Source organism: Penicillium nucicola (genome assembly GCF_028828085.1).
Source record: "Penicillium nucicola strain IBT 29836 chromosome Unknown utg000010l, whole genome shotgun sequence".
Lineage (NCBI taxonomy): Eukaryota > Fungi > Ascomycota > Eurotiomycetes > Eurotiales > Aspergillaceae > Penicillium > Penicillium nucicola.
The window spans coordinates 2104294-2117568 of record NW_026643134.1 but is presented as its reverse complement, the minus strand read 5'-3'; the positions used below and the strand labels follow the sequence as shown (position 1 = coordinate 2117568).

The following is a 13275-nucleotide window of genomic DNA, read 5'->3' as shown; positions in this document are numbered from 1 at the left end:
TGAACCCGATGGGCTCCAAGATCTTCTCGCAATCCGAAGACTCACCGAGCAAGAGGTCCGAGATCGAACGGCCCAGGAAATGGAATGAGTGCGAACTCCGACCACTGATCGAATATGACCTCCGCTGTGCATTTTATTGGCTCCAACATTGACGATCTTGACTGCATCTTGTTGTGTTCCGCAAGCGTTCCCCACCCGGCCATCGGTGCTTGCTAAATTCAAACATATAACCTTCTCCTGCCCACACAAGATCTGGGTTCCTTGTAAACCCATATCAACCATCAACACCATGGCCCTGACCTTCATCGTGGGTTTTGCGGCCGCGGCCATCGTGCTGCAGATCATCCGCATGGTGATCAACTCATGGCAGCACTCTCGCAACGCTAAAAAGCTGGGCTGTGGCAGTCTGCCCTGGTACCCTTGCAAAGATCCAATTGGAATCGACACCCTGAAGCAGTCTCTGGCAGCGGCCAAAGAAAATACTGTTCCAGCGTTGGCTGAGAAGCGCTTCAAGGTCATGGCCGAGCAGGAGAATCGTTACGTCACTACCTTCATGATTCGCAACCTCGGTCGCGATGGCATTTTTACTATCGACCCAAAAAATATCCAAGCTGTTCTAGCAACACAATTCAAGGAGTTTGAACTCGGTGATTCTCGCCGAAGATCGTTGCACCCCTTACTTGGAACTGGTATTGTAAGTCACATGATATACTTTTTCTCCTTCTCGTTTGGGCACTAACCGGATACAGTTCACTGCGGACGGTGAGGATTGGTCTAGGTCCAGAGGTCTACTACGCCCTCAATTTACCAGAGAGCAAATCAGTCAGCTAGATTTGGAGGAAGAACATGTGCAAAAGGCCATGCAAGCGCTGCCCGTCGCAGCCAACGGCTGGACCGCCTCGACCGATATCCAAACTATATTTTTCCGCCTAACTATCGATTCTGCCACAGAGTTCCTGTTCGGCGAAAGCGTTGAGAGCCAGCTTGGTGGTCTGAACGGTTTAAACAGACCCGAGGATTCCTTCGCTGGCCACTTTGACTTCTCGCAATTTATCTGCGCGCAGCGTGGCCGATTCGAGAAATTGAGCTTCCTTGCTGAGACCAAAGAAAGCAAGAACTCAGACAAACAAGTCCAAGCCTTCGTTGACAAGGTCGTCGCAACTGCTTTGAAAGCCGCCGACCAAGAAAAGAAGAACCCCGAAACTGGAAAATCCCCTTATGTGTTCCTGGACGCCCTTCTGGAGGTTACACGAGACCCGATCGAGCTGCGCTCGCAGCTTTTGAACATCCTCTTGGCCGGCCGCGATACTACTGCCTCCCTCCTTAGCTGGACCACCCTCCTTCTTGCCCGTAACCCTGAAGTTTTTAATAAGCTCCGCGAAACCATTATCTCCACTTTTGGCACTTACTCGAACCCGCAAAATGTCACCTTTGCTGCTCTTAAGTCCTGTCAATATCTGCAGTATGTTATGAATGAGGTCCTCCGTCTCTACCCCGTTGTGCCATTCAACCGCCGCAATGCTACTCGCGATACCACTATCCCTCGAGGCGGTGGTCCCGACGGCCAAGACCCCGTCTACGTTCGCAAGGGCCAGTCTGTCATTTACACCACCCATGTTATGCAGCGACGCAAGGACCTCTGGGGCCCTGATGCCGATGAATTCAAGCCTGACCGCTGGGCCAACCGCAAGGCTGGCTGGGAATACATCCCCTTCAACGGTGGCCCGCGCATTTGCATCGGTCAACAATTCGCTCTCACCGAAGCCGGTTACGTCATTGTTCGACTCCTGCAGCGCTTTGATCAGATCCATGATGTGAATCCCGATCGCGAGATTCGACACGGCTTGACCTTGACCAGTTCTCCTGCTGATCGACTTACTGTCCGCATGCATGAGGCAGCTGAGTAAACATTCCCTTAATGATATTGTTTCGATTTGATGAAACCCGTTCTGGTTGCTCCTGACCCCTTCTTTCTACCCCTTGGCTACCCTGCCGGAATCCATTTCACCTTTGCAGCACATTGATCTATTGTGTTTCTTTGCATCACTTTGCGTCAGACTATAACTAGTGTGACTTACGATTGAGTCACGTTTCTCCTTGTGATAAAAAAATTGATAAAGATTTTATGAATTGAGCTACTAAGAATTGAGCTACGTGGACTTTGCTCACATCCCATCTTTCGAGTTTTGATTTTCTTTTTTTTCGTTCAAGTGCATAATGGTGTAGCTATATGAATTGGTATATCATTGAACGAAGATTTAGTAAGGGTAGAAACGTGAGAGAAATTGGGATTGTGGTTTTTGACACCACATTCGTCTATAAGCATAGTGTGCGAGGAAGAAAAGTCTTCGACGGGTCTGTCAAAATATAGACCAGTGCATCATTATCAGTTAACATCCTATTTGACAGCTCATAGCTGGGAGCACGATCCGTACTCCCAAAGCATTTGTCCCACCACAACAAAGTGACCAATTGCTGGAGTGGCTATAGCACACATAGTAAAACTCAGCTGGAGAAATGTCATGATGTCTATAAAGACAAGTTTCTTTTTTCGCGGGTCGGCCGAGTTCCATTCACGGATTTTCATCCAAACAGGATTATGGAGAATGCCATGAATACAATAATCTGCGACCATTGCATTGGTAACTATCACCATCCCGAAAACAAGAGATACAATCATCCAGACTCTCTGTGCCACAGTGCTTGACTCGGCCTTGAACCCGGAGAGTCCGCCGATTGCTACCAGGGGCAGCAATGAAATGGACAAGACCAGAGTGTGAAACAAAGGAAACGGTCTTGAAGAGCTGACTTCAAATTTGTAACAGCTTGGACAAACGATGACGAGTCGAGATATTTCTTGATTTTCTTGTAAAGAAGGCGATCTGCTTGATGTTGGAGACAAATTGTGTGGAATGTCACAGGCGGTTGTGCGTAGTGGAAAGAAATCATCGGGCTCAGTCTCGCCGTGACGGTATACCTTTCCCACGTCGAACTCCCATAGAGGCCCTTGGCGACGTTGACATACACCCGAGAAAACGAACTGGTTATTGACTGGGAGTGGCTCGCTTCTCAACTTTCCAACAGCACCTGTAAAGACACCGCCGCGTCCAATAGCTTCATCCATCAACTCAGTATGAACAAGAGAGAGTGATGGGTAGCTGTGAGTTGCCATATTGCCGACGAGATTGACGACCGACATGATCAAGTATGGCACAACGGTGAACCCGAATGCAGCGTATCCATACGTGTCTACTTGATTCCCTCGTGACTGGAATAAAGTGACCGAGCCATATACAATTTGAATGAGTGCCATCAACGGTGCTGCAAAGCTATATGTGGAGGAGAGGTTTTGCGGATCTTGGCCATTATAACGAAGTATTTCCGCGGCCGAAAGGGGCTCTATGAGCGCATTGGATGGAACATATGCCAGCCCGTACCCGGGAGGGAGCTCACAAGTTCCGGATATTTTGTAGTATGGAGGCACGGTACTGTATGTGTTACCTTCTGGGGCAAGCCATGGAGGAATGCAGACAGTAAGTTCAAATGGGCCTGTGTATGACTCCCTATAGAATGGTGTTAGAAGCAATGAAACTTTAGTATGATGTCTTTAGCTCACAGCCTCTTGATCTCTTCTTCATAGTTGTCTTTATTCCGTGCTATTCTTTATTAGCAATAAAGACAAGAGTACGAAATCACAAAGAAGTACCGAGCTTCAAATAAGGCCACCATTCAGGTTCATTCACATTGCATTGTTTAGGCAGTATTGACAATGATCGTATCGACTGTGACGATTTCGGATCCCACTCTCGAGACCGTACCACCATGCACAATGCTCTTGATTGTAGCGCCCGCTTGAGAGGACTAGTTTGAAGGGCTCCTCGTCCAAGGATAGCCATCATTCCCCGACTAGCGCCCATGGAAGGGAACAGAATGGCGAAGATCATGTTCACTGTTGTGGTGAGGGCTGGCTCTCCAGGGAATGTGATGACCGTTGCCGCATGAGATAGGTAGTTGCCCAGGAAGAAAGACACAATATCCGTCCACGAAGTTGGTGTGCAAATCACATTGTTGGAGTAGGTCACCCCGTCTGGGACAGTGATGGTGGTATTTCGTTTGGGAAGAAAAGCCGCTAATGATATACTAAACTGAACGAAAGAAAGCACAGTAATCATCCTGAGTTGTGTCATGAGGGTCATAGTCTATATCTGGCCCCCACTTCGGGTGGTTTTATCCTTGGGTAGTGCGTATTCTGCTATCTGGACAACCCCTTGAGCAAAAAAATCTTAATCGGGCGTGAAATGCTTTGAAGAGGGCAAGATGAATATCCGAGATCTTAAGCACTTAACACTTCAAGCTAATGAGAGTGAACAGCCCCAATCACTTCATTCGTGAGGTTTCTATTTTTAAGTCTCCTCCTTACTGTAAGTACCCGGGGAAAAGAGACACCAGGCTTTGGTCCGCTCTAGGCGCCCCTAAGCCGTAGAGGTGCTTGTGCATAGTCCAAGCGGCGATCCTTCAGACGCGAATGCCCAGGCGCGAATGCCCAGGCACAATTCCTCCATAGCCTACTGTAATTGTAAACAACTTCCTTTCCTAGAAGATATTGCACTAAATATTTTATCTAGCATTCCACGCCCTAAATGGTACATTGTCTTTTATTAAATAATGCGAAACAGGTGATCAGCTACCTATGTTTCAAGGCAAAGGCCTCCGATATTGCAATCCACCCCAGTAGCCCCTCTCCGGTCTGAGGCTTAAGTTTAAGCCGGTTCCCACAAGTTCTTGAAACAGTTCTTCTTGCATACTAGAAGATGCCAGTTACGCGCCTCGGCGCAGTATGTGCATAACTGTGTGGGGCGACTGGAATACCTGACCAATGAGTACCTTAAACTAGGCAACTCAGACCTTGGCACTCACGATGTGGCCAAGGTAATTACCATTCATTTCCTATGAGGCCGTTCTCTGGTATATATCAGAAAAGCTGCACAGCATGATTTGTTAATCCCGTAGAAGATGTCCGATGTTAATCGTCATATAATGTCACAACAAAGAGACTATATGCCTATGTCTTAGTACCGGAATTGGGCTCTCCATCGGAACGAGCCCATGCTACACGCACATAACCTCCACGTATGTGGCGCAGCCATAGGCACATAGCCTCTTCACACGGGATTTCAAATGCTGGTGGCGAAAAGAGTGAGGGTCAAACATAAAAGAACAGAGAGACAGAGCATGAGAATTGTACAGACCGCAAGGACAGGCCGATCTCTGTTCAATGCGCACTGTATCGTGTAGATATATTCGCCGCATCTGTTTCATAAAATAAAATCAAGATAACACAGATTCGTCATTCGATAGACCTGCCATAAACTAAAGTACTTTGACCTGCTTATCAAGTAATGTTAAGTTATTGTGTTTCTCGTTGCTTTCTGCCATGGAGAAAACACACTATTTCACGTGAAATGAAGTCATGCACGGCTGAATACATGCTTTGGCAATGATAAGTCATTTGCTTTTTGAACACACTCCGGGATTTCGACCGAAAAGAAATCGGCCATGGTGGAAAGTGGAGTGGAATCTCCGATGAAATGTTCGGGGCTTGCATATTAACACCAATCTACGTACTGCACTATATGTATTGCACTCTAATCTTCATTGGAACTCTAATGCCCTATCTGGAGCTCACATTTGATTCCCTCGCACCTCGAAATATATCAAACATACAGTATGAAAACCTTCTGCAGCACTAATACATGTACAGTATGCTCAGAACGCAGAGCTTCTGTTGCCGAAGTGCCGAGGATCCACTGTAGCTTTGGAGCCTTTAGTACAGTAGAACCAATCACCCATTTAATTCCAGTAGCGATCGTCGAACGTGATGGAATCCGGAAATTACAGTATTCAATTTCGTGCTGTCAATGATACATGATCTTCCCATGCGACTCATTCAGATAAAAGGTTAAGTCCTATTGGACTGGGATGAAAAATCCGAATCTGGCTGTATGTTCTGCAGAATTTTTGTTTCACGAGAACCCCTGACTTCCCCTTACACTGGGGCGGTCTTCGGAGGATCGATCTATCGGATCATAGTTCGCACATAGGGCTCCACCGATCCACCACCTACGTGATGCACATCAACTAAATAACTCTAGCGATCATAATGGAGAATTGTGGGTCGGGGTTTGATTGTTGTTTGACAGGCTTGTTTTTGGGAATCTCTTACGTCGATCTCACCGCGTAGATGTCTATGTGCCAGTTAAGTCAAACTGGTTACTCCCCAGACCTGCTAAGAGGAGTTTTCCGGTCTTTGGATCAATTTATTGAAGCCACTCACGTCATTATAGCTTTATTCCTGTAATTCTTTATACTCATAATCAGCACGAGGCTTGAAAACCCAAGAGAGTGGTTGGATCGCCACGATCTGACAAAAGGGGCTATCAGTTCCACCTGAGAGCTCCAGGTGGGTCTGAAGCATTTCAATAGACAAGCTGGAACATACAAAATGTATCCGTGTCCGCTTGGGTTTCTAGCTTTCTCCTCACATTCTCTGTTTTCTATACCATCACCATGCAGGCCAATCTATCACCAAAAAATGACCACCAAGAAAGAGGCTTGCAACCGAGTGGATTTCCTTCGGTGCCGAACGAGCCTTGTGATGCTCGCCGAACAGAAAAGCACAGTTCAGTGATCCCAGTTAAGACAGGAGAAGACGCTACGTGCATATCGCCTCTTCTGCAGCTGGCCTGGGCAATCGTGATTGCGGCCTACACGGACTCGAATGATGTCGTCTTCGGTCTATGTGAGAAATCCAATCCTTCTGCCAATCCGATCTCGCCCATTCAAATGATCATTCAACCGGAGCAAAAAGTCAATGATATGTTGAAATTGCTGAGTACTGAAAATCACGTTGTGTCTCTGCTGTCCGAATTGGACTTATCAACGTCTCCTGCTTTCCCGAACATATTGGTGATAAAGAACGACATGGAAGACTGGACAAGTACCGGCCCGCCAATGAAACTGAGCGGTGGCCATTTCGATACTTGTCCACTGCTATTGACCGGTGTGGATCAGCATACCGAAGTCCATATGCATTTCGAATTCGATCCAGAGATTCTTTCAACGTCACTGTCGCGGATAGTGATGGATCGACTGGTCCATATCGTGAATTGCATACAGACCGATCCGGAGACACAACTAAAAGCTCTTCTGGATATTTCTCCTAATGAATCCAAGCGCGATCAATCTTTCAACTCTCGTCTTCAGCGGCGCAGACAGGAGTTGGGTCTACATGATGTGATCACAAAAAGCGAGGAAACCACAAATTCCCCATCTGTATGTGATTGGGATGGAAAGTCAGATCAGTCACAGCTCTCAGAAGTGGCATGGACGGAGACTATTGGAGAAAATGCCTCGAAGGGAGATGATACTCCCCCAACAAGCCGCGGTTCATCAGTTTCACCCCGTGAAATCTACTTCGAAACGCATTCCGAAGAGAAGACCAATCAAGACACCACCGCAGTACCCCTTGAGAACGTATTGGAGACTTTCCCATGCACAAAAACACAGCAATGGGTACTCAACAATAACGAAGGGGGCTGTTTTGTTTTGGAATTCTCGGGGCCCTTGGACTCTTCGAGGCTCGAGGATGCCTGCCAGCGTCTCATGGAGTCTCACACTGCACTCCGGTCTATTTTTACACGCCATGACGGAGAATTTGTTCAGACTGTGTTGAAGGAATTCGATCTTCCATTTACCGTGCACACCGATGTCTCTCAGCATCCGGTTTCGGTTGCTCGGAATCTGTGTACAGTCAACCCGGGCCATACTTTTCCGCTGGGTACACTTCCTCTATGTTTCACACTCATTGCTGGATCTCGAGACCAAAATGCTCTGATGATTCAATTATCACACTCTCAATATGACAGCGTGTGTCCAGAGATTCTTGTCTCCGATCTGTGCCAGTTCTATCAAGACCCAGCAAAAGCTGTCAGTTCGACGGAATATGCTCTGTTTGCTCAGGAAGTGGAAAAGCAACAAACCCCCGAGGCATTTGATTTCTGGCGCAATATTCTTTCGGACTCAAGCATCACCGAGATACCAAACACCGCGCCAGAGATGCAGTCAAAGAACACAATCTTACGATGCTCAACCAAGGTCACTATTCCATCTTTGCCTAGTGGCATCAGCATGGCGAGCATGGTCAAAGCTGCCTGGTCAACAATTCTCCGACAAGAGGCAAAATGCGATGATATTGTTTTCGCCCAGCTTGTCAATTTACGCAATATGAACACGCCGAATGCACATCGAACTGTCGGTCTGTGCTCTAACCGGGTGCCCGTTCGAGTGCAGTACGGCCAATGCAAAACAACGCTAGCACTTCTCCAAGCTGTTGAAGACCAAGAGAAGCAGATAGCTCCCTTCAAAGCGGCCGAATGGGAGAGCATTGTCTCCCACAGCACCTCCTGGGTCGCTGGATGTAAGCCGCAGAGTTTGGTTATTCACAAAGATCTTTCTGCGAAGACGGAAGTTCAAATCGGAGATGACCTGCGCTGCCATTGGGCTGATTACATCCCCATTGAGCCCACGGATGATTCATTGAAGCTGTACTCGGAGGAACTGCAGGGTGGAATGCTCAAGCTGACATTGGCATACTCCAGCCACTTTGTTCCAGAATGTGGGATCAACGGCTTGCTGGGGAAGTTGCGCAACACTTTGATGCATTTCACTGATGCCCCCGAAAGTCAGTTGGAAATTTAATCAAATGCTCCCCTGCCTGGGGGTTCAAATTTGTAAATATGTGCGGAAATAGTAATATCCCTAATAGAACGTTACAGCCTCTTACTTCTATATCCCCAAGCTTGATGCTGGAATATGCGTTGAACAGGCAATCTGGACCAAAGGAAGTAGGCCCCGGCTAAATACATGGTCTACTGGCAAAAAAAAAAGAAAGATGTATTTTCTACCCTGTAAGTTATTCACCCATCCAGCGAGGTCTTAGAGAGTACCCATCAATAATTCAAGAAATAGATGTCAAAATACGAGCGGCGCACCTTAACCGCTTGGCCACTATCCCATTGAATAGCACAAACGGTGTCATCCGAACCGTGATCACACAGAGGAGCTTCGCTAAGCTGGGTAGTCAGAACAAATCAATTGCATATTGTACAAGGTAGTCTAAGACTACGCAGCGATGTCATCTACCGATATAGTCATCTAGATCTATTTACTGACACTGCCGGTCTCCTTCCACGGATAGCTCACGCTGTCATCCTTGCGTGTCCAGATCTTCGTCTTTCTCTTGTTAACGACGTGCTCGACGAATACTTCGCGAGTGTGCTGAGCCCTGAACTTGCGGATCCAGCGCGGGTCCCAGAGTTCGCTTGCTATTCCGAGGTCCTTGCAGCAACGTACTAGGGCGTTGGAGCGGCAGCCTTCTGTTGCGGTTGGGATTCCGTCGGGGGAGAAATAATCTTGCTCGCCGCGAGCGACAGAGACCAGGCTGGATAATAGAGTTAGCTATAGGCCCGTATGGATGTGCGTCGGAGCAATGTGAGGTTTATCAGATGCCGACTGAGGGTATGGGGGGATGGATTCCCTACCGTCCGTTACAAACGAGAGCATACTCTCTTGTCACGGTCTTGGGCGTGACAATGCTCTCGCTTCGGGGGACAAGACCCCAGCCACCAGGGCCAAAAGCACGGTTCAAGATGCGGCGATACTTGATCTCGGGCAGATACAGGATCCCATCGGGCTTGATCTCAACTTCTTGTGGGTCTGTCTCGGCCAACAGAATATCGGCTGCTTCCTTGGGGAACGGGGCAGCGGAAAGACCATGGAATGATCGTGTCCAATCAATCTTGTCTTCGGGGGCGGTCTCGAGTAAGAGGGGTTTGTCGGACAACCCGCTGTGGGAGATGTTTTCTGTTGTTGCGCGGTTTGGGGTGGGGGCCGATACACGGCTTGCGGAACTTGTTGGTACCGGAGAGTTGGGTTTCGGTGTTGAAGTCGTGGTGGAAGGCTTAGAGTAAGAGGTGGTTGGTTTCTCGGTCTGTTTTTGAGAGTTGCTGTAGCTGATTGCCCGTTTGGTCATCGGGGTGGAGAGCTGTCCGAATTGGAGGCGGGTGACTCCTCGAGAGCCAGAGATTGGCGAAGCATGCTGAATAGACTCAATTGCCCGCCAGGAGCGGATGCGCAAAGCTGAAGACATAGTTGGTTGATGTGCTGAAGCTGCAGAGGTGAGCTGTGAAGTGAGTTGTAAGTGCAGTCACGTGACACAGAAGCAAATTGGATGATTATAGAGCTCGAGTGCCAAGAGGGAGAGATAGTTTGGTCTGTAAATTTGATTGGAGAGGCTGATTGTACAAGTTTAAGTGTTGGTATCAAGTACATCTGACGTTAAGTATCTTTGGTCTCTGTTCGCTGGTCGTTGCCCTGGCGTTTCCAGCATTCACGGAAGGCTTCCATCTGTAATTTCCAGTCAATATGTGATATGAAGACTTTGAAAATAGACCTCTGTGAGATAAGGAAAGCTGTTTCTTGATTGAAGACATTGAAGGGTGCAAACAGCTTCGAATAGCTCAAGCATGACGTCGGTCCATAAGGATCATCTCACCTCTTCTTTACATTCGCGCCAGTCTCTCTTGGCATAGTAGCAGTCGTTCATCTTGTCTTGCTCAGCTGCTTCATATTAGCATTGCCTTCCAATGAACATCGAATCAAATCACCATGGCAGCCAGTGCTGAAGATGCGCTTATCCCTGCGGCCATAGTTAGCCCTCGAACAGACCCAATTGCAAAGCCACTGACCAATCATCAGGCTCATCATCCTCCTCCGGGATAACAGTAGTCTGTTCTGCGTTGTTCGACATGATCGTAGGAAAGTGACAGAATCAGGCGGTTGGCATCGGAGAACGGGCGATCTGATCTTATCGATGACTGATTTCCCCCCAACAACAATGTCCACGCCTACAGGCAACAATGCCAATTTCACTGGCAAAAGACTCAATGTGCTTGTTTACTCCGGTTCGCTCACTTACTCCGCATGGCAACTCAGCCGTTTTCTGACCGACGACTTCTCGACAGGAAACGGAACCACTGTTGACTCAGTCCGCCATTGTCTCTACACCCTCCGCCGCCTCCTCGCTCCCCACTATGCCGTGATCCCTGTGACGGGGGACATGCTCCTGAAAGAGCCATGGATGGCCACTTGTGCGCTGCTGGTCTTCCCCGGGGGCGCGGATCTGGGATACTGCCGCACGTTCAATGGCGCGGGGAACAGGCGCATTGCACAATTCGTTCGCAATGGTGGCAGATACTTGGGTCTTTGTGCTGGAGGCTACTATGGATGCAAGAGCTGTGAGTTTGAGGTTGGCGATAAGACTATGGAGGTTGTTGGGGACCGCGAATTGGCGTTCTTCCCCGGTATCTGTCGTGGCGGGGCATTCCCTGGCTTCGTTTACCATAGTGAGGAGGGTGCTCGTGCTGCGGAGATGAAAGTGTCCAAGGAGGCTTTGAGCATTGGTACTGTGCCGGAGCAATTCAAGTGTTACTACAACGGTGGCGGAGTGTTTGTTGACGCGCAATTGCTTGCGGACAAGGGTGTCGAGGTTCTTGCAAGCTATACCGAGAAGCTTAATGTCGATTCCGGGGAGGATACGGCTGCTGTCGTCTACTGCAAAGTCGGCGAAGGAGCTGCAGTCTTGACAGGACCTCATCCTGAGTATGTTCAAAGCTAACCTGGCAAGATTAACCGCTGACCTGTGCTAGATTCGCGGCTGTCAATCTCCACCCCAAGGCAGGCGGGCCTGAATACGCTGAAATGGTCGCCGCTCTCGCCGCAGATGATAAGGCACGGACAGACTTCCTGAAAGCCTGTCTGTCTAAGCTTGGGCTTGAAGTCACACAGGAGACCTCGGCAGTGCCTTCACTGTCGTCCATGCATATGTCTGGTATCGATGCTGATGGACCTATGGACATTCTGTCAGGCCTTGGTAAGGACTTCACGAATGAAGGTCGAACCGAGTATCTCAAAGACGAGCATGATAAGTTCCGCATTGAGCGGCCTGGAACATGGAATCTTGGTGACCTGGAGGAATCGCTTCCGACGGAGTCCTCCACGCCTAGTGATGGTATCGTCGACTACCAAGCGATCATCAAGCGTCTTGTATTCCACGACGACATTCCCTCTTCAAAGCTTACCCCATACTTTAACCACCACGCGTTCTATTCCAACCTCCGTCAGTATCAGACCGAGTCCAAGGGAGACGCCACATGCTTTGGCTCCAATCTTCTATACGGAGAAGTTGTGACTAGCACAAACACGATTCTCGAAAAGTAAGCCTCGCCTTCCAACCCTAGGATATCCCAATCTGACAATCAACAGAAACACCGCTCTCCTCCGTCAACTCCCCCAGGGCTTCACAGCAACAGCAACCAGCCAAGTCGCCGGTCGCGGCCGCGGTTCAAACGTCTGGGTCTCACCCGCCGGTTCCCTCATCTTCTCAACTGTCGTCCGCCATCCAATGGAGAAGATGCAGTCCGCACCAGTAGTATTCCTCCAATACCTCTCAGCAATGGCCGTAGTACGAGGCATCAAAAGCTACGCCAAGGGCTATGAAAACATCCCCGTGAAACTAAAATGGCCAAACGACGTCTGTACGTATACCCCCAAACCGCCCAACTCATATCAACCGAAAAGAACTAACAACCCCTCCCATCTCCAGACGCCCTCGACCCCGAAGACCCAGCCCAAAAGCGCTACACAAAAATCTGCGGCATCCTAATAAACAGCCATTTCATGTCGAACGAATACATCTCAGTAGTGGGAATAGGCCTTAACGCCACAAACGCCTCACCGACAACAGCACTGACAACCCTGGCTGCCAAATACGCGTCGCCGGGCAGCGCAGCCGCCAACCCCGTCACGCTGGAGAAACTGCTCGCGCGCATCCTGACGACCTTTGAGTCTCTGTATACGCGGTTCCTGCGTACGGGCTTTGACCGTGGATTTGAGGCGCTGTATTATGAGGATTGGTTGCACATGCATCAGATTGTGACGCTTGAAGAGGAGGGTGGGGCCAAGGCTCGGATTCAGGGTATCACGCGTGATTATGGGCTGCTTCTTGCTGAGGAGTTGGGATGGGGAGATCGGCCTACTGGGAGAGTTTGGCAGTTGCAGAGTGATTCTAATAGTTTTGATTTCTTTAGAGGCTTGGTTAAGAGGAAGGTTTGATTTTGGGTTGAGGATGTGGAATATAGTGGGTTTACGTTCGATGGA

General features: G+C 48.8%; 5 protein-coding genes across 5 annotated transcripts; 3 read left to right on the top strand and 2 right to left on the bottom strand.

The window, feature by feature from the left end:
* Window positions 1-289: 289 nt before the first annotated feature.
* On the top strand, window positions 290-1907 carry N7511_009344 (cytochrome P450; the record flags this gene model as incomplete). Its single annotated transcript, XM_057131721.1, has 2 exons — window positions 290-694; window positions 750-1907. 2 exons carry the CDS (start codon window positions 290-292, stop codon window positions 1905-1907), a joined length of 1563 nt encoding a protein of 520 aa, XP_056979709.1.
* Window positions 1908-2410: 503 nt separating this feature from the next.
* Window positions 2411-4172, bottom strand: N7511_009343 (uncharacterized protein; the record flags this gene model as incomplete). The annotated part of the gene is made up of 3 exons (XM_057131720.1): window positions 2411-3563; window positions 3617-3656; window positions 3707-4172. The coding sequence occupies 3 exons, from the start codon at window positions 4170-4172 to the stop codon at window positions 2411-2413; spliced, it is 1659 nt and encodes a 552-aa protein (XP_056979708.1).
* Window positions 4173-6567: 2395 nt separating this feature from the next.
* N7511_009342 (uncharacterized protein) lies at window positions 6568-8757 on the top strand (the record flags this gene model as incomplete). Its single annotated transcript, XM_057131719.1, has 1 exon — window positions 6568-8757. One exon carries the CDS (start codon window positions 6568-6570, stop codon window positions 8755-8757), a length of 2190 nt encoding a protein of 729 aa, XP_056979707.1.
* A 462-nt stretch (window positions 8758-9219) lies between these two features.
* Window positions 9220-10207, bottom strand: N7511_009341 (putative mitochondrial genome maintenance protein Mgm101; the record flags this gene model as incomplete). Its single annotated transcript, XM_057131718.1, has 2 exons — window positions 9220-9499; window positions 9624-10207. 2 exons carry the CDS (start codon window positions 10205-10207, stop codon window positions 9220-9222), a joined length of 864 nt encoding a protein of 287 aa, XP_056979706.1.
* Window positions 10208-10954: 747 nt separating this feature from the next.
* N7511_009340 (biotin--[acetyl-CoA-carboxylase] ligase BPL1) lies at window positions 10955-13230 on the top strand (the record flags this gene model as incomplete). Its single annotated transcript, XM_057131717.1, has 4 exons — window positions 10955-11718; window positions 11766-12332; window positions 12382-12653; window positions 12722-13230. The coding sequence occupies 4 exons, from the start codon at window positions 10955-10957 to the stop codon at window positions 13228-13230; spliced, it is 2112 nt and encodes a 703-aa protein (XP_056979705.1).
* Between the last annotated feature and the right edge of the window lie 45 nt (window positions 13231-13275).